This window comes from Microtus pennsylvanicus, chromosome 11 (assembly GCF_037038515.1).
Source record: "Microtus pennsylvanicus isolate mMicPen1 chromosome 11, mMicPen1.hap1, whole genome shotgun sequence".
Taxonomy (NCBI): domain Eukaryota; kingdom Metazoa; phylum Chordata; class Mammalia; order Rodentia; family Cricetidae; genus Microtus; species Microtus pennsylvanicus.
The window spans coordinates 20,520,348-20,547,915 of record NC_134589.1 but is presented as its reverse complement, the minus strand read 5'-3'; the positions used below and the strand labels follow the sequence as shown (position 1 = coordinate 20,547,915).

Sequence of the window (27,568 nt, the reverse complement as noted above, 5' to 3'; positions counted from 1 at the left end):
TGAAAAACAAAAACAAAACAACAAAAGATTTTAATTTATTATTCTTTTAATTTTGTCTTCTATTTACTTGTTTGGTTAGTTTGCATGTGCACGGGCACACAGGTCACGCACATGTGTGAATGTCAGAGGACAACTTGCAGGAGTCAGTTTTCCTTGTCTCCTGTGGGCCCGGGGCTTGAACTCTTGCAGGAGTCAGTTTTCCTTGTCTCCTGTGGGCCCGGGGCTTGAACTCTTGCAGGAGTCAGTTTTCCTTGTCTCCTGTGGGCCCCGGGGCTTGAACTCTGGCTGTCAAGTGTGGCAGCAGGCCCCTTACCCATTGAGCCACCTTGCCAGGACCCCACAAATAGTCACTCTGGTAAAAGTGTTTGGCATTCAGTTTATTTGCAGTGTTGACAGCACAATATTTATAAATCACACTTTGTACAATCAGGTTTCCCCTGCCCTTGCACACTGGGGAGTCAGGGAAGACCTAGTCCTTCCAACAGCTATAAACAGCCCAAGATAATGAGTTTATGAAAAATACATTCTTTTCCTTCAGCAAACAAAATTATTTATGAAGCAGTATGGTTCAGCAATAGGGAGCAAAAGGGAAAAAATTACTTCTAAGAAAGCAACAGCTCCTTTCCTGGTGGGATCCATCATTTCCAGTCTGAAATATTCATATCAGAGATCTTGTATTTTAAGAGGAATGGGTTACTTAGCAGGGCTATAGCAAACACTGTGTTCATCAGTTACGGGAATTAGAAGGCTCTCCTGGACACTGGTACTTGAAAAACTTTATGTTCATATTGAATACATTATCTGCCTCTGAACTTCTCGGGGTCCACTGACACCCAAGACCTGTTCTTGTTTTCTTGGTGGGGGTGGGAAGTTGTGTTGGGGGGTGCAGGGACAGATGGGGGTAGTATAGTGTTGTTTGGTGCTGGGTGTGGAACCTGGAGTCTTGAGTACTGATTTTAAGTCAAATCACAGATCTCAAGCAATCTCCTTGGAGGAATTGACTCTTGGCCTTTATGAACACGAGATATTATTAGAAACAAATTAGGATCACCCGTTTTTCACTCTTAGTCAGGGTCTTATATAGCCCAGGCTGGCCTTGGACGCATGATACCCGTGTCTCTTCCCACCAAGTGCTGTGATTATAGGTGTGGACACCATGCCCAGTGCAGACCAGCCACACATTCTACTGTCTCTCCAAGAACAATCTATAACGAAGTAGCATCTTGATCAATTGGTGGGGTTAAAATAGACTTAACTTTTAAGGGACCCTCACATAGGTAGAAACTTTGATGTCTATAAAATAGTGAGGAGGACGTGCAAGCACCCAGGAGCGAGAGATGGTCCCTGGGCATGGAAAGGTCACTTCCTAAACTAATCATTGGGGTCTTGTGGCTCGCTATAGTCATGGGTGATATTCTGTACCAGGTAGGCGTCCAAATCCTGACATCGGTAGACGGATATACTGTCCAACACCCAGTCCCACATCACCAGGTGTGCCTCACACAGCTGTCCAATCTCTGCAGACAGAACACACAAAGATAGGTGTCAAGTCATTCTTCAGACCAGACTCAATCAGTCCACACTGGGATCTGATTACAGGAGTCCTTAGGGTCAACAGGCGGGAGCCAAGGCGGTGCTCTGAAGAAACACTTCAGGACGAAAACCCTTACTCAGAAGCCAGAGGGGCGATCGCAGTAAAAGCCCAGCCTCTGGGACCTGAAATAACAGAGCTTCAACCTGATAAAGGAGAAGCCACCAAAGAGAGCAACGGTGTGGAGAAGAACTTAAGTGAGGAAACAAACCACCAGAAGCGTGATCACTTGTGTGTAAATCACACGTACATACACACTCTCCTTTTTTAAAGACAGGGTATACTGTACAGCTGTGGCTGGCCTTGAACTTGGCCTGTAGACCAGGCTATACTTGAACTCACAAAGACTGAACTGCTTCTGCCTCCTCCTTCTACTGAGGTTAAGGTGTGTACTACCATATCTGGCTTCATTTATTACTTTTATAATACAAAACAACAAAAACGTTAAAAAGATGGCTTAGTGGGTAAAGACACTTGTAGAGTCTGACTGTAATAAAGTATTTCTAATTAACATTTTAGTCATTCATTCATGTAAACCAACCAAAAACAACAACAAAAAACCCAAAACACCACCAACCAAACAAAAAACAAAAACAAAACAACAATGACAAAAATAGGCCACAAAAGCCGGGCGGTGGTGGCGCACGCCTTTAATCCCAGCACTTGGGAGGCAGAAGCAGGCGGATCTCTGTGAGTTCGAGACCAGCCTGGTCTACAGAGCTAGTTCCAGGACAGGCTCCAAAGCTACAGAGAAACCCTGTCTCGAAAAACCAAAAAAAAAAAAAAAAAAAAAAAAAGAAAGAAAAATAGGCCACGAAGAGTGGCAATACCTTTAACCCCAGTACCTGAGCATCTGGGAGGCAGAGGCAGGTAGAGCTCATTAAGTTTCAAGACATAGTTGGTTCCATGACAGCCAGGGCTACATGGTGAGACCACACCTCAATAAATAAATAAAATAAACAATTAGTCAAGTAAACACCAGGTAATTAGTGAATCAAACCCACCCTATAGGACCCCACAGATGTAAGTACATAAACACACTTTACCAGGGCAGCCATTCTCTTCTGTCCAGGCACTCGGCTGTACGATCACAATTGGATGAGCATCCTGCATCTCCAGGAAGGAAGAAAAGTGTCTCACAGCAGGGTTTATGGAAAAGTCTGCCGCCACTTTCACGCGGTGAGTGGCTAGGAAGAATAGGCTTCCCTCTACACATTCACTGCTCATGGTTCCCAGCCCTTACCAATGCCTCACAGCCGAGTCCTCTGACACAAGCTCACTGTAGAGAAAGCCCCTGGGCTACTTTACAGGACTTGCTTAATGGCAGGAGAGTATATTCCTCCCGTTAAGAAGGCCCCAATACTCACTGTGTCACGGGTGAGTGATGAAAGCTCCTTCACCACAGAAGCCCCACACAGCTGCAGCATCCTCTCCAGCTCATCTGTAGAGAACGGATGCAAAACCACCACAGTGATCCAAACGTGCACCTTGTACCTGCCAGTCTTCCCTGGAGCAAGCCCTCTTAGGGGGCAGTCAGTTTTTGTTTTAAAGGATAGAGACACCCTAAAATCAGTATGGCTCCTAAGTTAATTTGTCACTGATATGCCGCTGCCTGCTCTGGTCATTTGTCTCCATGAAGCCACTTGGTAGATATGGTTTCGTGGTCACCCAAATGAAACACGTGAAAAAGAAACCCAGGATCGGATTTCCAGTAATTCGCTAACTAGCTAGATACTATGTGAAAAACACTCGTCTTTCTTCCTTGCTCCTGCACTCTAATTCAGTGTTGGTGACTGGTAATCACAGCCAAGAGCACCATTCTTGATAATTACTCTAAATGTGAAAAGATGGGACTGTATTTCATCCAGGGGGGAGGGGGACGCAAAACAAGTCCTCCTGGCTTATACCCAGCATAGCATTAGAACAGGTCACATGCTGAGCTAGAATCCACATGTCTAGGGAATGATTATCAGAAGAGCTTGGGCCTAAGAATCAGCAGAACTGATCAACTTTGGCTTCTTTGGATGTACTTTTTTTTTTTTTTAGATTTATTTAGCTGGGCGATGGTGGCGCTTGCCTTTAATCCCAGCACTCGGGAGGCAGAGGCAGGCGGATCTCTGTGAGTTTGAGACCAGCCTGGTCTACAGAGCTAGTTCTAGGACAGGCTCCAAAGCCACAGAGAAACCCTATCTCGAAAAACCCAAAAAAAAAAAAAGATTTATTTATTATGTATACAGTATTCTCAGTATTCTGCCTATATGTATGTCTGCAGGCCGAAAGAGGGCATCAGATCTCATTACAGATGGTTGTGAGCCACCATGCAGTTGGTGGGAACTGAACTCAGGACCTTTGGGAGAACAGGCAGTGCTCTTAATCTCTGAGCCATCTCTCCAGCCCCGTGGATGTACTCTTAAAAGGATCCTCATACTGTTCAGGAAAGAAGACTGCTCACTCCTGGGAACTGTGGAGGTCTCCTGCCTGTCTGAGCTGAGGCTAACTTAGCCTCTCTGCCCCAATGACATTCACTAGTCTCTGGCTTTCACTATGTAGAGGCAGGTGGATCTCTGTGAGTTCGAGGATAGCCAGGGCTACAAAGAGAAACCTGTCTCAAGAAAACAAAACCCTAGAGAAATTGCTGCCCAACACTTGTGCTACCGCTCATCTGCTCACGGCCAGACACTCAGGCCCAGGTTTTCAACCTGTGGACTGCGATTTCCTGCGGGGAGGAGCTGAATATCAGATATTTATATTATGCTTCATAACAGTAGCAAAATTAGCTATCAAGTGGCAATGAAATAATTTTATGGCTGGGTCACCACAGCACCAGAGCTGTGTTAAGGGGAGCATCATTTGGAAGGCCGAGAACGCTGTGCTAAGGCCTACCTAAGTCATAGGACTCCAGTCCCCGGATCTGAAGTGAAACTCAGATTAAAAGGGGAAGAAACCTTCTTTTTGAAGAGAACTAACCACAGCTACACACGGACAAGGGCCTTTGATAACAAGAGTGGAGCCCACACCAGTCTTCTGTGGTTCAGGTCTCAGGTAGCCGAAGCTGGTGGGGACTTCTCTATGTACTCAACGACAACCCTAGACTGCTGACTCTCCTGCTTCTACCTTCTAAGAGCGAGGATTACAGGCACGTCACTAAGTCCAGCTTCATGGCAGTTTTCATTGGCACATCATATTTAATATTAAATTGAACTAGAAATACCTACCATGAACCAGACCATAAAACTTCTATATTAAATGAAAGTGGTTCAGGAAGAAGAGAACTCTTTTTGACATTTATAATAAACTCGAGGTTCTTGTATCCCTGCCCATCCTGGAACTTCCTTGTAGACTAGGCTGCCCTTGTAGATCTGCTGTCTACCTCTCCCTCCTAAGTGCTGGAATTAAAGGTATATGCCACTACCACCTGTTTGATTGTTTTCGAGACAGGGTTCTCACCACTTATCCCTGGCTGGCCTAGAGCTCAAAGTGCTGGCATTAAAGGCATGTGCTGAGAACCGGAGAGACAGCTCAGTAGTTAAGAACGCTGATTGGTCTTGCAGAGGTCCTGGGTTTGGTTCCAAGTACCCACAGGTGGCTCACAACCAACTGTAACCCCAGTTCCAGGTTATCTGATTTCTTCTTCTGACCTCTTATGGGTTCCTGGCACAAAAGTGGTGCATATACATTCACAGAGACAAAACATTTCACATAAAAATAAAACCACAAGGGGCTGGAGAGATGGCTCAGTGGTTAAGAGCATTGCCTGCTCTTCCAAAGGTCCTGAGTTCAATCCCAGCAACCACATGGTGGCTCACAACCATCTGTAATGAGGTTTGGTGTCCTATTCTGGCCTGCAGACATACACACTGACAGAATATTGTATGCATAATAAATAAAATATTTAAAAAGAAAAACCCACAATTCTTAAGCAGGGCATGGTAGCACAGAGATAGGTGGATTCTGAGTTCGAGGCCAGCCTGGTCTACATAGCAAGTTTCAGGACAGCCAGGTCTACACAGAGATGCTTTCTCAAACAGAAAACAAACAAAATCTAAAAAATTAAAACTACAGCAACAAAGGCCTGTGCTGCCACACCTGGAAAGGCCCAGGTTGTTCTCATCACTGCTGCCTTCTTAGTCTAAGTGAGCAATACTAGAAGTTCTAGCCCACACAAGCACATGATAGATGCCTTAAACCTTAACTCCTCACTAGTCTCATGGGAAAGAACACATGCCTTGCTTTTTGTCATGGGAAGACCTCCACAGAGGCTGACCCTGTCTGCTACTCTGTGCGCTCTGCTATGTAAGAAAAGCTGGTTCTGCAAGGGCACAGCCTCCCGGGTGCTTACCTTTGGGCATGTTGGTGAAGGGCTCACAACAACAGATTTTTAGGCCTTTGAAGAGCTGCGAAGAGAAGAGAATGAGTGATGTCATGTAGAGAATCTACGCCACAGGTATGCAGGCGTCCAAGGAGCCAGAAGAGCACATTCGAGCTCCTAGAGCTGGGGTTACCAGCAGCTACGAGCTGCCTGATGTGGGTGCTGGAAATCAAAAGCAGGTCTTTGGAATGAGCAGCAAACACTGACCATGGAGCTGCCTCTCCAGACTCTCTGCCCTTTCTGTGAGACAGGATCTTATATAGGCCACGCAGCCTCAAACTTGTAATATAGGTTGGTCTCGAACTCCTGATCCTCCTGCTTCCACCTCTCAAATGCTGGGATGACAGGAACGCACCACCTTGCTGAGTCTGGGTTTTTATAATAGAGACCCTCTAAAATAGAACACCTTTTCTTTACCACTTGACAACTTCTGTGCTCCTTCCTAGAGATAGATGATCGGTTCGATATTCTGAACTGATTTCGGATTTTACTGAATCATGTATAAAATTGATCTATATTCTATACTCACTCTAAAAAAATATATTATTTTGTGCGTGTACACATGTGCCATATGTCCAAGTGCCGGTGGAGGCCTGAGGACATCAGACTTCCTGGTGCTGATGTTGGAGGCAGCTGTGAGATATCCAGTGTGGATGCTAGGAAGAGCAGGAAGTGCTCTTAACCTGAGTTCTCTCTAGCCCCTGAAGTCATTCTTTGTCATTTAAGGGACGAACACCTTTTCAGGTCCAGGTTTATGCTTGGTGACCCTGGCAAAGTGACTTTACTTTTTGTCAGAGATGATAAAAGTAAACCAAACACTAACAACCTACTGGTTCTTCTTTACATTTAATAGCAAGAAATTCAAAGCTACTAGATGATGGTTGATGTTTACCCTGACTGGGTGCATCAGGCTAACCATGCCCCAGCCAGTACAGCCAGCCATCTTATGTGCACACATTCCTCTTCTCAGCTAGTCAAGAGCCCCTCCCACCTCCCTCCCTCCCTACTGCTATGACAACCACCATTGCATCTTCAGGCGACTTGGACATTTTGGACATTTCTCATTTGGTGCAAACCTTTCACCCCGCTGGCTGGAACACCTGGTGTTCTGTTGACACAGAACACATACAAACATACCCTTCGAAGGGAAAATATAATTACAATGCTCCTTAGAGCCGCCCAAAGAACGTTCTGTGATACCGTAAACGTCCTATATCTGTCTCATAAGATACAAGCCCTAAGACACGAGGTTGTCAGGCACTTGAAATGTGGTTAGTGTGATTGAGGAACTGAACTTCCAAACTTTTCTTTTCCTTTTTTTTTTTTGAGATAGGGTTTCTCTGTGTAGCCCTGGCTGTCTTGAAACTAGCTCTGTAGACCAGGCTGGCCTCAAACTCATAGAGACCTACTTGCCTCTGCCTCCCAGGTACTGGGATTAAGGTGTAAGCCACTACTGTGTGGCTTGAACTTCATTTTTAATCAAGCTTGGAACAGGCCTGTGTCTAGTTAAATGGTTGCAGTACAAAATCTCAGGTGTACACTGACTTGAGTTCTGAGAGTTTCAAGTTACATTTTAAAGAAACCTAAATTTGTGTCAGTTATTAATATTTTTGTTTTGATAGAGGATCTCAGTATCCAAATTCACAATCCTCCCGCCTTAGTTTTGAATGCTGGGATGACAAAGGAGCGCCACTCACGAGGTCTATGGATGGCTCTATTTTCATATACCATTTGACTAACTCATTCTTTTGACTATCTTCCTACCCTTCTATGACACTAGAGGAAAACTGACTGGGTCAGCTGAGACAAAATCAAGGGGCTGAAAACGACAGATGGCTCCACTGGAAATGACTTCACCCCACATGACAGGCAGAGGAAGAGGGCAGCAGGCAAATCAGTTATTGCTGGAAATGACAGTTCCCACCTCTGCCGCTCTCCCTAGCCAATGTGTTGAAAGGACCTAGATGCTCATAAATGCTAAAAGTTCCCTCCAGGCAGTCAGTTGGAGCAAATGCTGCCTTGAGATCTATAAAACATTAGGAATTCTCATATCCAGGCGGCCACTGATGAGAATGTCTAGTTGTGAGATAAGGAATCTAAAGCTTCACCTCCACAAACACATTTCTTTGTGAAAATACTGCAGTGACATTTCAGTATCTTCTGAATGTCATCACTTTGCCTCAGCAGTTTCCGTCACTGCCATCCTGAATGGAAGAGGAACCCCGTGGTACTCGGCTTTCCTTTGAGGAAGGATGGCCGGACCTGGTGTTAATTCTGCACGGAACCAGCTGGGTAAGAACAAACAGTTGGCTCACAGAGAACACCTTGGGGAAAAGCGAGAAGCAGGGCGAGCAGCTTTTCTTGGCACCTGGAACAGTTATGTGATAGCTCAGAGAGTGAGGATGGGCTGACCCCAAGGGTTCAGAACTCCGAGCTTGGTTTGCGATCCCTTCCAAAGCAGTTTTCCGTAGAAAAACCGCCCTTACTGGTCTCCTCTCAAGTTTCTGTGGAGGAACAGAAGGCGTTCCGCGTGGGAGTGTTCTGAAACACCTGCTGGTGCACACTTGAAAGGGAAGAAAAGCAGCCTGGGAACACAAGCACTTATCCAGTAACCTGGGAAAGCAGTTGGCTCCGGCCTGCCAGGCAGGTGTGAAATATTGCGGAGACTTTTTTCTGCAAGGAGGATGCAGCTCTGGCTGCACCATCTGCTATGGCATGCTAGAGAAAGTCAGAGTCCTGCTCCTACTTGCAGAGTTGTTGGGATAATCTGCTTTTCTCCTGCAAAGCCATCTATAACTTGTGAATTTATATTTGAAGCTCGAGGGCCTGTGTTTAGCTTCTTCTATCATTCACTAGTTAAGTGATCCCGGGGAGCTTACCCTCTCTGAACCTCAGTTTTCTCACATATAAAATAAGTGGCATATTCTCATATGTAGCCCATAGGTAATAATAGTACACACATCACAGTGTTGTAAGATTGTTGATTATGAGTTGCTTCCATTCTGTGTGCACAGGTTGTACCACGTACACCGCTCACAGCACTTATTGTGCTACTCAGAGAAAAGAGCACGGTGAAGGAAGAGGAGTTCTTTTTTTTTTTGTGGTGGTGGGGTGTTAGAGATAGGGTTTCTTTGTGTGGGCCTGGATGTCCTGGAACTCACGGGGTAGATCAGGCTGGCCTCGAACTCAGAGATCGCCTGCTTCTGCCTCCCTAGTGCTGGGATTAAAGGAGTGTGCCATGACCGAGCCTAGAGTCACATCTTTGAAATCTAAACTCTATCACTATCAGCTGAGATCGAAACCTTGGCCAGGACCTCAAATTACAACTGCCACTCTAAGCTTTATGTTCTCTTACTTATGGGGCAGAAGCAATCCTTGTTTGCCTTGTTGAGCACAGAGCCATAGCACCATAGCAGCTGGCTGCAGAGCTCTAGGCTGGGGTTTCTGTCACACATGAGAGGGACTTACCTTTTCCTTGGATTCTCTGGATCGCTTTGGACCTTGGTGGTTTCTTCCAGTAACAACATCTCCTTTGACCTCAAATTCATGCTGAAACCAAACACAAAACTTTATGGTCAGTGGGGTGGAGAGATGACCCAGCTGTTAAGAGTGTGTACTCATCTTGCAGAGGACCAGAGTTTGGTTCCCAGTTCCCATGTCTGGCTGCTCACAACCACCTCTAACTCCAGTTCCAAGGGGATCTGACACAGGCTTCCACAGGCGCTATATTCATGTGCATACACGCGAAGGCACACATGTGCACACACACACAAAATTAAAAACTGGGCCATATGGCAGAGTACCATGTACCAGGCCAGCAAGGACTATATTATGAAGCCTTGTCTCTATTATTATTATTATTGAGACAAAGCTGTATAGCCTGGCTGGCCTAGAACTCGATCTGTAGATTAGGCTGCTTCTTGATTCTGCCTCTCCCAAAAGCTGAGATTCAAAGACCTATCCAACCATACCCAGGTGAGACCCTGTCTCAGATTTATTTATTTATTCATTCATTTATTTATTTTTTGGTTTTTCGAGACAGGGTATCTCTGTGGTTTTGGAGCCTGTCCTGGGACTAGCTCTGTAGACCAGGCTGGTCTCGAACTCACAGAGATCCGCCTGCCTCTGCCTCCCAAGTGCTGGGATTAAAGGCGTGCGCCACCACCACCCGGCAGATTTTTTTTTTAAATTCATCCTTCTATTTTATGTATGAGTGTTTTGCCTACATGTATATATGTGTTCCATACATACACCTGGTACCAAAAGAGATCAGATTCCCTCGAACTGGAGTTATAGATAACTATGAGAATCCATGAGATGCTGGAATAAAACCCTGGTTCCTAGCCTGGTGTGGTAGCGTATGCCTTTAATACCAACACTTGGAAGATGGTGGGAGGCAGATCTTGGAGTTTGAGGCTAGTATGGTCTACAGAGTGAGTTCCAGGACAACCAGGGCTATATACAACACAGTAAAACCCTCTCTCAAAAACCACCACTAACAAAACAAAACAAAACTCACAAAACAACACAAAAAATCCTGGTTCCTTAGAATAGCCAAGTGCTCTGACTTCTCTTCTGGGGCCCAGGTTCAATTCCCAGCACCCACAATAGCAGCTCACAACTGTCTGTAACTCCAATTCCAGAGGATTTGACATCCTCACAAAGACATATATGCAGGCAAAACACCAATGCATGTAAAATAAATATAAATTATTAAAAAATGAAACCCAAACCCAACTCCAAGAAAACAAAACCCCCAAACACACAAAGCACCGTGACCAGAGGAAGAGAAGTCACACTCATTGAAGTACTTTGGTATTTAATTATTTAGTGTGTGGCACACCTGTAGGCTGAGGTCTGCCTTCACCTGAGCCACCTCCACAGCCCCAAGGTCAATCTTTGCTGAAATTACCGATCAGCTTACATCTCATTGGGATTTTTCTTTTAAAAATGTATTTTAATTTCTAACATCTATCTCTTCTCGAAAGATTCACCGAGCATTAGATTAAACTGCTAACACTGTACTGTGTAACAATAACTGGAGGGTTTGATCACTTAAGTCAATTGTGTGTTGTCAGCTGAAAACACTAGGGCTTTTCAGAGCTCTGTTGAGAGATTCACAGGTACTGAAGTCAAAACAATAAAATGAGGCCAGTGCGATGGCTCAGCAGGTAAAGCGGCTAAAGCGGTCTGCCACGAGGTCTGACAACCTGAGTCCAAACCGGAACCCATATAAAGGTAGAAGACGCTACAAACGCTTCCCACTTTTACACACACACACTTTATTTTTTTATAAATCTTTTTTTAAATATATTTATTTATTATATATACAGTGTTCTGTCTGTGTGTATGTCTGCAGGCCAGAAATGGGCACCAGCCCTTATTACAGATGGTTGTGAGCCACCATGTGGTTGCTGGGAATTGAACTCAGGACCTTTGGAAGAGCAGGCAATGCTCTTAACCTCTGAGCCATCTCTCCAGCCCCTCCCCCCCCACTCTAAAACACACACTTAACATTTTGAAGAGACTCCAGTGTTTTTATAGTAACTACTTTGATAATAAGATAAAGACTAATGGGCGGGAGAGTTTGCAGTTTGGGGAAGAATGCTTGGAAGCTACTGGGAGTGAAATTCAGATGGTAGGGAAGACTTGCTAAGCATTGTTGGAATATCAAGAACCCAAGCAAGGAGCTGGAGAGATGTGGGCAAGGCTCTTGCTGCCAAACTTGAAAGCCTGAGTTTGCTCCCCAGACTCCACTTCTGATGCCTACAATTGTCCTTTGATCTCCACATGTGCCAAGGCACACACCTTCCCCCACAATAAGTAAAAAGTCAAACCTCCAACATAGAAACCATCTCTATGTTTCCAACTATCCTAAAAGTAAAATTTTAAGTATTATGTGGCTTCACACAAGTCTTCTCCAATCTGGTCATTGTCTCTGAGTTCTCACCTGTCCTGCCGTCTGTGCTCCCTTACACAAAATTCGCCAGTTCCCTACCTTCAACTACAATGGTCTATTCTTTAATAAACCAAACCCATTCCTACATACAGATCTATTGTTTGTTTTTGTTTTTATTTTGAAAATAAACGGTTTCTCTGTATAGCCCTGGCTGTCCTGGAACTTGCTGCGGAACTACTTTTGTACACTGTGAATATGTATTACTCTCATTGGTTAATAAAGAGCTGATGGGCAGGTAGAGGTTAGGTGGGACTTGAGGACAAAGTGAGGAAGTGGGGAAGAAGGAGGGTGGAGCCACCAGGAGATGTCGAGAAGATGAACATGCCATGCTGAAAAAGGTACTACCTACCATATGGAAGAGTGTTGATAAGAAATATGGGTTAGGGAGTGATGTGGGGGGGGGGCGGAGCAGGAGGGAGTGGGAGGACAGGGAGAGAGTACGAACTGGGATTGGCATGTAAAATGAGAAAAGAATGTTTTCTAAAAAAAAAAGTAAATTAATTAAAAAAATTTAATTTGTCAGAACTAGTTAGTAACAAGCTATCGATTATTTATAATTAATATTAAATCTCTGTGTGGTTATTTGGGAGCCTGTAGGAGCTCTGTAGACAAGTCTAGTCTCAAACTTACACAGATCCACCTACCTCTGCCTCCAAAATACTGGGATTTAAGGTGTGTGCAGCCACGCCCAGCCACACCCAGATCTTAGTGCTTTCTGTTCCTACCTATAAGAGCTGTTCTCTACATTTTTCAAAGACAGTTCTTTCTTTTTTTTAAAATTTATTTATTTATTAAAGATTTCTGCCTCTTCCCCGCCACCGCCTCCCTTTTCCCTCCCCCAGTTCTTTCTTGTTATTAGGTCTCAGCTCAGTTGTTTCACAAAGACTTTGTCTGACCTCTGTAACTGAGGTAGGTAACCCTTGACTTCAGAAAACTGTTAGTCTGTTGTCTATCAAAGCATTTATTGGTGTATGAGATTCCTCTATTTATTGTGCATCTTCTCTTACTAGGCATACATCTTTCCAGAGTTGGTCACTCTTGCTTACTGTGGTATTCCTAGTAACCGATACTTGGTGGGCTCCCAATAAATGGTGGCTAAGTGAAATTAACATCAAGTGTCATTTAATTATTTATGAATATATCGAGTAGTGTGTAATAAATAGTTTTAAACAGATTCTACTAATTTTGTTTCGTGTGATCTATCGTCATCATCAGTTCTTGGCTGTACTAAAATTATTCTTCCTACTACATGCTTAACGTATTTAATTCTCATTGTTCTTTGTAACATAAAAAGCAGCATTTCTTGGAAGGAGACCGATTTCTAAACAGATATTCAGCACATTAATTTCTTTTTCTGAGACAGGGTCTCCTGTAGATTATGCTGACTTTGAACTCATGTAATTTAAGGATGACTGAATTGCTCATTCTGCTGCTCCCACTCTCTAAGACTGAGACCACAAGCAAATGTAATTCATTTTCATGAGGTGCTGGGAATCAAACCCAGGGTCACATGCATGTTAGACAAGCACAAACTAAGCCATACCCTTACCCAAAGTCATTTTCTTTAACAATGGTGACTAGCCAGTTTCCTACAAAGGTGTACACTTATAAGAGAAGGGGCTTGGTGTGGTGGAACATACTTATAATCCCATAATCCCAGCACTTGGGAGGTCACAGGCAGGCGATCAGGAGTGCCAGACCATTCTATGATATGCAACCCCCCACCCCAAAGGGTGGTGGCGGTGGCTGTTTCTGATTATTTATTTATAAAGACAGGCTCAGCCAGGCATGGTGGCATAGGCCTTTAGTCGCAACACTGAGGAGGCAGAGGCAGGTGGATCTTTATAAGTTTGAGGCCAGCCTGGTCTAAAAACTGAGTTACAGGACAGTCAGAGCTGTTACACAGAGAAACCCTGTCTCGAAAAAACAAAAACAAAAAGACAGGCTCTTGTTATGTAGCCTAGGCTGGCCTGAAACTATGTTATGTTATGTTATGTTATGTTATGTTATGTTATGTTATGTTATGTTATGCAGTCCAGTCAGGCCCCAAATTCCTAAGCGTTGGTATCACAGATACGCACCACCTCATCTGGCTCTGGAGGAGGCTCATTATTTGTTCATATGAATCTTTATTTTGTAAATTCCTTTCTTTCTCCAAGAAAACACGTTCTTTTGCAATCTAGAACGAATAAGAACATGGCATTTCCTGGCCTGCTCTACATCACTCTCAACGGCCCCCTCACTGAGGAAAACGTGTAATGAAGGGAAAGCAACGCCCATTCCAGTGTCTCTGGTGAGTGTGCAGCGACCACCTACCACACTCAGCAGTTTTCTTTCTTGAATCGACCGGATGACCCCTGCAGAGAACACAGGAGAGGTAAGTAATGAAGAGCAGAACAACAGGTTCTCTTCACAGGAGAGCTCCCTCTTTAATAAGGCCTGTGGCAGATTTCCTTCTGGACATAGCAGAAGATTATTTAAACGTTATAAAAGTGCTGCTGTATATGGATCCCTCCTACTATTAAGTAAGTCCTCGCTCACATGCTAGCACGGCCAAGAGGAGACCAGGTCCTATTAGTTCTATCTGAACAAAGCCATATGCATGTAAAGACAGAGCTAGTTTTGTGCTAAAGACCTTTTGGTAACTCAGACTTAGCATCAGCAGAAACCTCAGGTGTTAAAGGGAGGAGCAGACACACTGCATTGTACTCACATGAATAACTAACTATCCATTTTCCTCCTGCGATTCCTAGAAAGTACTTCAGTGTCCGTTCACACACAAGCTCAGCATCTGAGAACGAAAGACACCTGAGGCGTTAGAAAAACAAAAGTGGGAGGTGCTGCCCAAGAAGCTGGAGCCCAGCACCCCTTGAGATAGAAAATCAGAAGCCAGAAGCAGCACTAATGAGAACCAGCAGGAGTGGGTTTTTGGAAGCCTGGTAAGAGGCAGATGCCATGCTAAGACCAGAGGAATTGTCCGCCTCAGCTGAGAGGCCAACGCTAGCTAAAGAGCTCCACCCCATGTTAACTAGTACTAGTGATCAATGCGGGTATAGATCTACTTTACCAGACAGGAATATGTAAGAAAAGTGCTGAAGTCCTAAATTTGAAAAAAATAAAAACTAAAAAAGATCCTAAATCAGAAATGCCAATGACAAGTCCAGCCCTGCAGTTTCTCCCTGGGGACCCTGACCCCTTGTGTTCCTGAGAGAGACAGGGAAACAGTCTCGCCACAGCTATTCTCTTTCCGTGTAGGTATTTCAATAAGCAGGAGACGAAGAGTCTGTTTATTTCCCAGTGTTTCAAAGGCTACTTTGAAGAACTTAGCAAACTGAGAAAAACCCATTTAAACAGGAGAAATGTATTCAACTAAATCCCAAACACAGCAGGACATCTGCAAGTAGTGGAAGTGGCCATTCTGCCTCACAGAATTCCTCATAATTTTTGAAGCTTCTAAAGGCTGATTTTAGCTCACAAGCAACACATGCTTCATTGCCTTTGAGTTTAAAGAGCTACTTTAGACTTAATTTGTATTTTAAAGCTCTCTTTCACCTTTATCACCTTTCATCCTAACTCATTTCTTTTTTTTTTTTTTTTTTTTTTTTTGGTTTTTCGAGACAGGGTTTCTCTGTGGCTTTGGAGCCTGTCCTGGAACTACCTCTGTAGACCAGGCCGGTCTCGAACTCACAGAGATCCGCCTGCCTCTGCCTCCCGAGTGCTGGGATTAAAGGCGTGCGCCACCACCGCCCGGCCTCCTAACCCATTTCTTAAAACATACTAAAATCTAATGGTGTTCCTCTCTTACATAGAACTTAGCTTCCATATCTGGTTCTGGCACCTGCCTCCAATGAGCACTGCCCTCTGGTACAATTCCCATGCACGAGAAACCTAGATTTTAGCAGTCTTATGGAAAGAGTCAAAGAGCTTTCAACCCTACGGTGAAGCCTAGAGCTCTGTGGTAGTCTGAATGTAACTGACCCCCACAATCCCAAAGGGAGCACTATTAGGAGGTGTGGTCTTGTTGGAGGAAATGTGTCACTGTGGCGGTGAGCTTTGAGTTGTCCTATGCTCAGGATACCCGCCCAGTGTCTCAGACCATTTCCTGTCGCCTGCAAGATGTAGGACTCTCAGCTTTGTCAGCACCACGTCTGCCTGTGTGTCACCATGCTCCCCGCCATGATGATAATGGCCGGAACCTCTGAAACTGTAAGTGAGGCACCCCAATTAAGTACTGGGCATCTCTCCACAGCAACAGAAACCTAACTAAGATAAGCTCTAAGGACAGAAATATCCCAGGATGGGCAAGTGTGCACCAGAAAACCAATTCTGTGAGCAAGGTTTTAGAGTGTAGTTCTAATCTGTACCTCCCACACTCTTGTGCAGTTCTCTGACTTCCCGAGCCTCACACTAATTCTTCAGATGCTCAGAGATGGATATCTCAGCCCCTTGATCTTCTCATTCCTTTATTCTCTGCCAAACATCACTTTTACTAAAAAAAATTTTTTAGATTTATTTTATGTCTAACTGTTTTGCTTACACGTTTATGTATCACATGCATGTCTAGTGCCCGAGATCACAAGGGGATGGTGGATACTCTGAAACTAGAGTTCTGGTGGTTGTGAGTTACAATGTGGGTGCTAGGGATCAAACCTGGGCCCTCTGCAAGAAAAAAGTGCCCCCCCTCACACACACACGTTTTATTTTGGTGGCAGCAGATGGGGGGTGTTTTGCAACAGGGTTTCTCTGTGTAACTGCCTTGGCTGTCCTGGAACTCACTCTGTATGTTATGTCTCGAACTCACAGAGACCTGCCTGCTTCAGCCTCCTGAGTGCTAGGATTAAAGGTGTGCTCCACACCCCACAGCCTCTCTAAGCCTATTAGTTGCCACAGTGAAAAAACTGTGTTCAGCACAAAGAATATCACCTAGACAGGCACTTCAGAAGATCCATCAAAGGCCAGAGCCACACTTCTCTTCCTACATGTACCAGGCTTGCATTAATAAAGCAGGCCAATTTCATACAAGCTTTTCAGCAGCTCTGGAATGTTTACTCAGATTTTACAGTCAACTACAAACTCCCAGAGGTATCTTACACAAACACAACTAAGACTAAAATAAGGAGAAAGCGTACGACACGTGAGTGGGTCCACTCTTTTCCTCCCTCCCCTGTTAAGGCTATAGGATACACACTCAGCCACGAGTCACATGCAGCTCACTACTCTCCAAAGTCTGCGTGGAGATTTACTTCTACCCGGTTCTCTTCGCATTACTTGCTCTTCCATGATCTGGTCTGCTCTATACCCCCTGAACTCCAAGGAGTACACAGCAAGTGTGGCTCAGCAATTCATTTTGCCACTACCCAAAACCAACAGGTCATACAAGACTTCTGTCTTTGTAAAATAACAACTATTGGGAGACTTCATGTATGGCATGCTTAAATGAAGACAGGCTCAACACTCTGATCTGAAATGCTAGGCCCAAACTAATTTTTTTTGGAGAATTTGCATAAATATAGATATGGGACATCTTTCAGGCATAACACAAAATCCACTTTTTTGTTGCTGCTTCATTTGTTTTTTAAGACAAGGTCTTGCTTTATAGCCCAGGCTGGTCTTGAACTTCTGGCCTTCCTGCCTCAGACTCCTAAATGTGGGGATCAAAGGTTTGAGTAACCACAGCCAAGTCGTTCATGTTTTATATACAAAACCTGAGGGTAACTTTCTGTTTTTGGTGCTAGGACAGTACCCAGAGCAGTGCTTCTCACTTCCTAATGCTGTGACCCTTTAATACAGTTCCTCATGTGGCAATCCCCAAGCATGAAATTACTTTCATTGTTACTTCATAACTGTAATTTTGCTACTGTTATGAATCATAATGTAAATGTTTGTGTTTTTCTGATCGTCTTAGGTGACCCCTGTGAAAAGGTCTTTCAACCCCCAAAGGGGTCGCAACCCATGGGTTGAGAATCACGACCTGGGTCCTTGTACATCCCAACTAAGCAGCAGCCTTCCACCAAGCTTCATCTGCAAACCCTAAAGGCAATCTTACACAACATGCTTCGTATGTCGCCCGACTGTGAACTGCCACATGAAAAGGAGAATTTCCACTTGTTGTGTTATGTCCATATTCAAATGGTTGTAGATTTTGAATTTCTGGATTAGGGATGCTCAACTTGATTGATATGGCTCTTAATGGGGTTTACAAGATAAATGCAATATAGTCTGTAAAGGTTTGTAGTATACCTGTTTTTATAATAACATGCGTAGTCTCCTCAGTAATTGCATCAGTTAAAGTGAGGTGGTATTTTTTAGCAAACTTTTGCACAATCACCTGAAACAAAAATCAAACACTGAGTTAAGTTAGGGGCTGGAGAGATGGCTCAATGGTTAAAAGTACTAGCTGCTCTTTCTTTCCTTTTTTTTTTTTGGATTTGTTTTGAGACAGAGCTTCTCTGTGTAACCACCCTACCTGTTCTGGAACTAGCTCTGTAGACCAGGCTGGCCTTGAACTCAGAGATCTGCCTGTTTCTGCTGGGATTAAAGGTGTGCACTACCACTACCCGGCAAAACTGAATCTTTTAAATTTTTTTTTTGTTTTTTTGAGACAGGGTTTCTCTGTGAAACAGTTCTGGTTGTTCTGGAACTCACTTTGTAGACCAGACTGGCCTCAAACTCACAGAGTTCATGCCTGCCTCTGCCTCCCAAGTGCTGGGATTAATGGCGTACACCACCACTGCCTGCTAGCTGCTCTTTCATAGGACCCAGATTCAGTTCCCAGCATCCATGTGACAGCCCACAACTGTCTGTAACTCTAGTTTTAAGGACTCTGGTACCCTCACACTGACACACATGCAAACCAAACACCAATACACAAAAAATAAATAAAATCTTAAAAGAAATTATGCTAAATTATCTTGGGTACACAGCTTAGAGTATTAGTTATTCCAACTAAGTCTTCATCTCAGAAAAGGCACACTCTTAAAACATTCTTTAAAAATAACAATTGTGCGTTTGTGTGCATGTGGGGTCAGAGGACAATTCTGTGGAGTTGGTTCTCTCCTGCCATTTTCTTGTGTTTTGGGGACTGAACTTTGTTGTCAGGGTTACAGGCAAACACCTTTCCCTGTTGAGTCACCTTGCCCTGGCTTTAAAAATATAACAAGGATGAAGTCTCAAAACTGACTATTTAATAAAAACTACATATAAATCAGCCAGGCATGGTGGCATACACTCTTAATCCCAGCACTTGGGAGGCAGAGGGAGGAAGATCTGAATTCAAGGTCAAACTGGTCTTAAGACTGAGTTCTAGTTCAGCCAGGGCTACATTGTGAGATCTTATCTCAAACAAGTAAATAATATCCCCCTAACCCTCACAACCAAAGAAATGAAACCCTCCAAACCATGAAAAGTCAGAGAAAAACATTCTAAGGCAGTCTAATGTAGCACCAAAAGTCAGAGAATTACAACCAAAGATCATATAACTAGATTCTTGGAGTTTCTTTGCAGAATAACAGACCACCATCCTACAGCTGAAATTTATCTGCCTACATCTTATAAACTGAGTGGTAAGTAGCCTTACATAGAAAATTTTGCTGTAGATACAGATAGCTCACTCAAGAAAAGATATCTGTAGTAAATAAAAAAAAAAAATCAATTCTCTCTTAAGAAAAAATAGTGGAAGAGACTCATTCTTCCCAAAAGAAATCTAGAGTCTCTTAGTTATTATCTATCAAGCAAATAAAAATCAACAGGTAATAAAAGAAATTAACCAGATCCACTATGGGCACAGTTGATATAACTGGTAGCTACTGTTTGGCAAATAGGTTTATTTACTGGGTAGTATCATCTTCTAGCCCGCGACACCCATGCAAATATTTATGTGCTGGAGTCTGCAGTGGAAGCTGGCCACCTCTCACACTGCTTCAGTACACACTGCCCCCAGCACTGGCAGCAGCAGGCTGGAGAAGCTAACGCCACCCTCCCACGCTTGCTGCTGCCCTCTGCCAGTGTCATTAGCAATTCTGAACTGGTTAATTGCTGAAATCCCAGCCTTAAAACAGTGCTCAGTGAGAAGAGCAACTGCTGAAAAGATCATCTTAACACGGGCTTCAGAATTAATCATGTGTAATACAGTCAGTGGCTTTCATCATAAATTTAACACACTTCAGCAAATCCGAATAGAGCTCAAAGTTTTCCTCTTTGCTTGTTTAAAGAAAACAAGTACCAAAGCCACTTGTAGTTTAATCTGCACCTCAGAATTGCCCAAGGCAAAAACGATTAGACCACTCTTGCTATCTCTAAAGAGCTGAACTCACAAAACAAAGGAACAGTGAATACAAATTTTCAGCAAATAAATGGGAATTCTAGATGTGAAGGCAAGTCCATCAAGAGCTACTTAAACTGTTCTCTGAGCATGGAATTTTGAGATGACAAGGGACTTACACATTGCAACTATCAGGCAGACAAGCTTGCTTTGCCTTTTCAATAGCGGGACACACGGGGCCCAAGAATCTATGTAGTCACTACCTGTAGAGCCATTAGGACGAGGAAAGGTACCTAGCCTACGAAGGATCTATTAAGAAGACACTTCAGAACGATTTAGTTGCCTCTCAGTGTACAATAAATGGTATCTACTATTAAATCCAATTGATAGTTAGGTATGTTATCGTATTTTAAAGAAATATACAATTATTTTATTATTATAACAATTTTAGGAGAAATAAATTTCCCAGAATGTTTGAAATCTATAAGCAGCTTAGAAAGAAACATGGGTTCAGTAGGCTTTATGTTTCAATGAGTATGAAACAATTCCCATTTCTGGCACCCGGGGCCCGAGGAGGTGCCTGAATCCTAATAAACAAGGGGTGCCAAGGGCAGAGGACAGAGCAGGGCATTGAAAAACCTAACTACCAGCCAAGATAAAGACAAACAGACCCTGGAGAAATGCCACTACCTGGCAGTATTCTTAAAACCAGTCTACATTTAGTTAGATGTTGATAAATTTACTTAAATATGAATTGAGGAGGGAAAACGATACCTTCTGGAGTGAGGTGATATATCTGGTTACCTTATGTTTTAAATAAAAAGAAAATTCTAATACAATTCAAAAATGTACCATACTCAGCAAGGTACTCAGTACTCAATAATTATTTCCTCAGATGGATTTCTTCTTAGAGGTTATGCATTGCTAGTACATCTATAGCAGTCAAGTCCCAGTCACTACAGAGGTAACTGAATACACTCACTACTTCTTTGAGGGTCAAGCCTGAAACCACCATGGATATCCCTTTATTGGCTCTTCCTTTTGCAGACGTCAGTTCTGGCTTTAACTCGCTCTCAGTTTCCACCGCTGCAGTGTGAGCATGAGCAGCAGCCGGACTCGTGAAAGACTCGGAAACTTGACATTCGGATACTTTCTGTGCAGAATTTGAAGCAGATGTGGTGCACACATGAGCTGGCTCTTTAGGGGACTCAGATTCAGGGTCTCTACTAGAGAAAAGGCTGATTCCAGATTCCAGATATGGGGTTCCTTCTGCAAGGAAGAGAATTTTAATTGATGTGGCAAATAAATGTAGAATTCAAGGTTCCAGTCTCTGGGAAGAACTAAAAAGACCCATTAAGATATGTTATGAGAACACGCTTCTCTAAATAATAATATGGCATTATTTGTTTGTTTGTTTTTTGAGACAGGGTTTCTCTGTGTAGTACTAGCTGTCCTGGAACTTACTCTGTAGACCAGGCTGGCTTCAAACTAGAAGATACATCTGCCTCTGCCTCCTGAGTACTGGGATTAGTGGTGTGTACCACTATGCCTGGTTAATATGGCATTATTAGAAACAGGTGTGTGCCACCATGTCCAGCTGAACCTCAACAGGTGTGTGCCACCATGTCCAGCTGAACCTCAACAGGTGTGTGCCACCATGTCCAGCTGAACCTCAACAGGTGTGTGCCACCATGTCCAGCTGAACCTCAAAAGGTGTGTACCACCATGTCCAGCTGAACCTCAACAGGTGTGTACCACCATGTCCAGCTGAACCTCAACAGGTGTGTGCCACCATGTCCAGCTGAAACAGCAATACTTTATTATTAACTGGGTAGTAGTGAGGTAATTTTAAATACTTTTATATTTACTATTTTGTCCAGTTTGGGAACAAATAATATACAAGACTTCCACGAGGATGGAAAAAAAGATTAAAATCATAGATAAACCATTACATCTTTCACTTGATCAACAGGTAGTGCATCTGTGAAACACTTTAGGCGGGCTGGAGGGATGGCTCAGCGGTTAAAAGCACTGGCTGCTCTCACTGAGGACTTGGGTTTATTCCCAGAACCCACACGACAGCTACAACTTTCTGTAATTCCAGTTCGAGGGTACCCATCACCCTCTTCTAGTCTCAGTAGGTACCAGGTAGACACAAGGTGCACAGATAAACGTGCACAAAATATACATATGCATAACATAAAGTAAATAAAAAAAGAGAAAGAAAAGAAAAAAGAAAAAGAATTAAGCAATGTAAGAACACAGTCAAACGCCACATCTGATACTAACAGTGTTTTTTATGATATTGTATTTTTGAAGATTAATTAAGTCTTTCTTGCCAGGTAGTGGTGGTACATAACTTTAATTCCAGCACTCAGGAGGCAGAAGCAGGCGATCTCTGTACTCGAGGCCAGCCTGGTCTACAGAGCGAGTTCCAGGACAGCTAGAGCTGTAATGTAAAGAAACCTTGTCTTGAAAAACCTAACAAGCAAACAAAAACTTTAACTGATTAAAGCTCTGATTTACAAGTCATAAAAATACACCATTTACTAAGTGATTTATGAAACAAAAAAAAGTCATTTATATTCATTAAAAATAGATGACTTCATGTTGTGACTTATTTTCCAGTAAAGAACAGACTTGCAACTTTATTCTAGGATCTTACAGTTCTAATATCTGAAACAAAAACATGTAGATGACCAACCAGACCCTATCATTTTCAAAACTATTAGTAATCCACTATGGACAGACTTACTGAAGGGACGCCAGCCCAGTCAAGCATGAGGCTCTGGCAGGCCTTGCCCTTTTCCCCACTCCCTCTGCCTTGGGAACACAGTTAGATGACATTCCTAAAGCTCTGTCTGTTCCCTTATTTGGCTACTTCCCCCTTCTGAGGCTGATACCAAGGTCCAGCTCTCAAAGTACTTAAGTCCAGTAATCAGAAGCTCTGTTTGGTTCATGAATTAATATACACAATTAAAGAGCCGGGCGGTGGTGGCGCACGCCTTTAATCCCAGCACTCGGGAGGCAGAGGCAGGCGGATCTCTGTGAGTTCGAGACCAGCCTGGTCTATAAGAGCTAGTTCCAGGACAGGAACCAAAAGCTACGGAGAAACCCTGTCTCGAAAAATCAAAAAAAAAAAAATACACAATTAAAATTAAACACCTCACCCTAACATGGGCTTTTCGATTTTACCTTTATAAACCATTATTTGCCTATGTGCCACATCTGTCTCTTCGCCATCCAGAGGCATCCGTGACAAATATCCCTGCCCCTTTCTTCTTTACCCCTGCACCCTAGCTCATGCTAACACAGATTGCTCCTTTTTCTCCTCTTAAAATTATATCTGCAAGGTCATTTGCTGCCGTTTTCCAGCCTGAGTCAGAAAGCAGCCACTTTAACTTTCTTTCCTGCTGAATACAAGATCTCTCTGTAGAGCAGGTATTTGGGTGTGGTCTGCGCCCAGTCTGGGGTCCAGGAGGAACCCCACACTGTTCGGGGGTTTCTTTCACTTATAGCTGTAATAATTTGCAAGTAAACTCAGATCACAGCTCAAGTTATTTTTCAAAAGTGTACTTTGAACACAGGATACAGTGTGAAACAAAGTGTTTTTGCATTACCTAGATCTTGCCTTGTTAAGTTCTGTGGTTCACGTGACTTCTCTGTTTCAACAACATGAAGGAGCTCCTCTTGAGATGGGCAGTTCCTGTTTTGAAGACTCCCAGAGCGGCTGTGTGCAGAGCACCTACGGCTTGCCAATGGAGATTTAAAAGGGGAAGGCCTGGAGAGATGGATGAAAGAAGGAAACCATCACCACCAATTCAGAAAGTCCCAATCCTAACTCCTTGGCAGCCAAAGCATAAGTGAAACATCTCACTGTCAGAGAAATAAGAAATGACCAGCAAAAAGGAGTGTACACGACAGCCCCGGAGCCTGGATTCATCTGCCTGCCAACGTGCCACTGCCGACATATGACCTCTCCCCTTCAGAGCTGTTTAAAGCTCGTCAGCACACCCCACCCCCACCCTGAATTATCCACTGATGCTAATTCAGATTCTATACACCATCCCACTTGAGTCCAGATGCATGTTAGGCCTCTTGTGGAGATAGAAAACTGAGCAATGCTGACATCACTTTATTTGTACCTAATTTGAGAAGAATTTATAGTATCACTCCCCCTTCCCTGCATTTTCAGTGTCCAGAGTCATTCTGAAACAAGAGGCTGGGCTGGAGATGGCTCAGCAATTAATGGCACTTTTTCTTTTTCCAGAGAACCTGGATTTGAGTCTCAGAACACACATGGTGGTTTATAACTGTCCATAACTTCAGTTCCCAGATGCACATAACAAATGTATGTCTACACATTTGAGCAAAACACTCACACATTAAAAAAAAGAGCCAGGTAGACGGAAAGGTGTGCCTGCTGATGTAGAGGCAGAAGAGCAGGAAATCAAGGTTGTCCTTGCTACGTAGTAAGTTCAAAGTCAGCCTCGAAACACATACAAAAATGAATGTAATTAATAAAATTAAAAAAAAAAAGCCAACTACTGTGGTGGGCACATATTTCAGTGGTAAACACTGCTTAAAAGCATAGGAAGGCCTGCCTTTGATCCCCACTGTCACACCCCTGAGCCAACCATTAAACGTTAGTAACGTGTGTGCCCAAGAAGTAGTTCCTCCAGTCTTTTGCGTGTTTATCATTTAGTATGCCAATGAGATAACTACTACTAAACATGGCTTTAGTGCCCAAGGAAGCAGGTCTTTTTCATTTTTTTGTTAGAAGTATAATGCCTGCCTTAAAAATCACTCCTCAGTTAAGTGCAGGGCCAGGAAAAGACAGCATTGCTAGATTATTGACAATCTGTTACCAGTCCCCAAAGGAATACATAGACATAACGGGGATTCAGAAAACAAGAGCCCTTTGTTTCCTGAAGTGGTGAGGTATTTGTCCTGATAGATTTAAGTATTTTTGAAAGCAAAAGCAGGGTGTGGTGGTACCTACCTGCAATTCCTGAATTCAGAAGTCTAACTTGACAGCCTTATTTTTCATACAGTTTTTAGGAACAGTGATTTAAATACATATCGTGAAATAATATTTTGAATTTTTCCCAGAGTAAATTGACAGACAGACTTTTTCTAGGAAGGCAAAAGGTCCTTTGGGCAAGGTCTGCCTGGAGATGTTTATCACCAGCTTCCAGACTTGCTTTGGTTTTAGTTCAGTTGGGTTATATTCTGACCTTTAAACAACAAGAAGCTCTGAGTGTTTACTTCTCATGCTGTAGCTTAGGCCTTGTACATACTCAAAAGCCTATATCCAAATAAACAAAGCAATGTGACCCAGGGCTATTTAGTGTCTAATTGTATACACCTAGTGTTCTGAAGGCTGAAGTAGGACCACTTCAAGTTTGAGGCAGCCCAGTCTACACAGGGAGTTCCAGCCAACAAAGGTGACCCTGTCTCAAAAAACAAAGCACTCTCAAACAAAACAACAAAAAAGAAAAACAAACAAACAAACAAAGAAAAAAACAAAAACCAACCCCAGGAAGGATGGAATAAACATATGCATAAGGGTAATGCAGAAGCCAGAAATTGACACTGAGTATCCAACTTGATTTTTCCTTGACCTTACTCCCAAGACAGGGTTTCTTAGGTGCTAACCAATTTAGATAAACCGACTGGTCAACAGCACTAAAGTGTTTTCTGTCTCTGTGTCACCAGAGCTGTGATTACATGCTTGTGTTACTGTTCCTGGCATTTTTTATTTTTTGGTATGAGTGTAGGCACGCACGTGGTTGTGCACACAGGTGTGTGTATATACTTGCTGGGTGGGTGAGTGTGGAGGCCAGAGGATGTCTACCCGTCAGGAGCCTACCTCTATGGCTGTATACCCATCTCTCACTGCACCTAGTCTCCGCCCCTGCCCCAGGAATCCCAGCACAGGGTTGTAGGTATGAGCACCAAAAACAACTTTTAAGTGGGTTCTAGGGATCTGAACTAAAGTCCATATGTTTGCATGGAAAACGCATTCTGACTGCCTCATCCCCCAGCCTCAGGAGTGGAAGGAAAGTTAACAGAAGGAGTTCAATGTGAGCAAAGATGTCGCTTATGCCACAGACTGACATTTCTTACCTCCCCACTCTTGACTCTTTATTGTCACTGGCAGGACTATCTGAAGGTTGTGGCTGGAACTTGTCCCGGCTTCCAGGATTCTCATTAATGTTCTTTGAAGTTAAAATTGCTTTAAATGGACGAGAAAAATCTATTTTACATATTTGTTTTGATGGTCTTAATTTAGGTAAGGATATTGATTTTGTTTTAAAAGCAGCAATCTATGACAATCAAACTGGTTCTTTTTTCTTTTGTGTGACAGGACTCTCACGACCCTCCTGCCTCCGTCTTCGCAGCAGATTTTACCGGTGTGTGCCAGCACACACGGCAGTGGCAGAACTGCACAGCCAAGGACAACACTGAACCTCTCATCCTGCCTGTACTGCTCAAAGGCAGGGTTCCAGCTGTGTGCCAGCATACCTGATTGTATGTACCAGATTGTACCAAATGCTTCATGCATGTCAGGTAGGGACTCTGCAACTGAACTATACTCCAAGCCCTCAAACTGGTATTTAAACAAACATATTAGATAAAATTTTACTGATATAAGCAGTTCAACAAATGCCAGCACCAGGTAGAACGAAATAATCATAAAATAGTAAGTATACGGGAAGGAGCGTTAAGACTTGATAAATGGAGTTCCTCAGTCACCACAGGCTGAAAACAAACAAAGCATGCTTTTTTTCTTTTTTGGCCCTCGATGATAAGAAAGCAAGAATATATAATGTGTTCTTATCTTGGAAGCAAACTGAATTATGCCCAAATCTCCTCTGCTAACAGCAAAGGAAAAGTACTAGAAAGCATAAGGCACATCTCCTCCTCTGACTTCCATCAAAGACTACACAGATTCCGGGCTAAAGCTTTAGCGCGCCTGCGTGCGTGCATGCGTGCGTGTGTGTGTGTGTGTGTGTGTGTGTGTGTGTGTGTGTATAGGGGTGAGGGGGGCAGCAGGGAGTCAGATGCAATGACATTTTCAACTACTAAGAAACAAACACAACAAAAAACAAGCCCATAAGCAAAAGCACACTCTCGAGCACACATACACACCCTTAAGGTACTGGTTGATAAAGCTGAGCAATAGAATGAACTAATAATGAAAGGCACAGGAATGCAAAAAGACAGACCCACAGCAAGGCTCTAGCATGTGCCATTCCCTTTGAGAAAATGGCTTGAAGGAAAAAATGAACTCATTCTGGAGATCAGGCTGGCAGTAAACTTACAGAGATCTGCTTACCTCTACCCTACAAGCCTTGACAGCAGATAAAATAGTTAAACATCAAA

At 43.4% G+C, this 27,568-nt stretch overlaps 1 protein-coding gene across 5 annotated transcripts in view; it reads right to left on the bottom strand.

The window, feature by feature from the left end:
- Positions 1-357: 357 nt before the first annotated feature.
- The window catches only part of Brca1 (BRCA1 DNA repair associated), a 68,986-nt gene continuing 41,775 nt past the window's right edge, over positions 358-27,568 (bottom strand). For 2 of the 5 annotated variants that reach the window (XM_075990636.1, XM_075990638.1), the window contains exons 13-23: positions 26,309-26,417; positions 23,800-23,960; positions 21,162-21,448; positions 18,160-18,247; positions 14,633-14,710; positions 14,236-14,276; positions 9,429-9,509; positions 5,931-5,985; positions 2,959-3,032; positions 2,638-2,698; positions 1,231-1,517 (exon numbers count right to left, since the gene is read on the bottom strand). In XM_075990636.1, coding sequence (XP_075846751.1) covers positions 1,372-1,517; positions 2,638-2,698; positions 2,959-3,032; positions 5,931-5,985; positions 9,429-9,509; positions 14,236-14,276; positions 14,633-14,710; positions 18,160-18,247; positions 21,162-21,448; positions 23,800-23,960; positions 26,309-26,417 — 1,181 coding nt within the window. In that variant the 3' untranslated portion in view covers positions 1,231-1,371. Of the gene's footprint in view, positions 1,518-2,637; positions 2,705-2,958; positions 3,033-5,930; positions 5,986-9,428; positions 9,510-14,235; positions 14,277-14,632; positions 14,711-18,159; positions 18,248-21,161; positions 21,449-23,799; positions 23,961-26,308; positions 26,418-27,568 lie in introns of all 5 variants that reach the window. The other 3 variants (XM_075990635.1, XM_075990637.1, XM_075990634.1) reach the window with 3 other exon arrangements.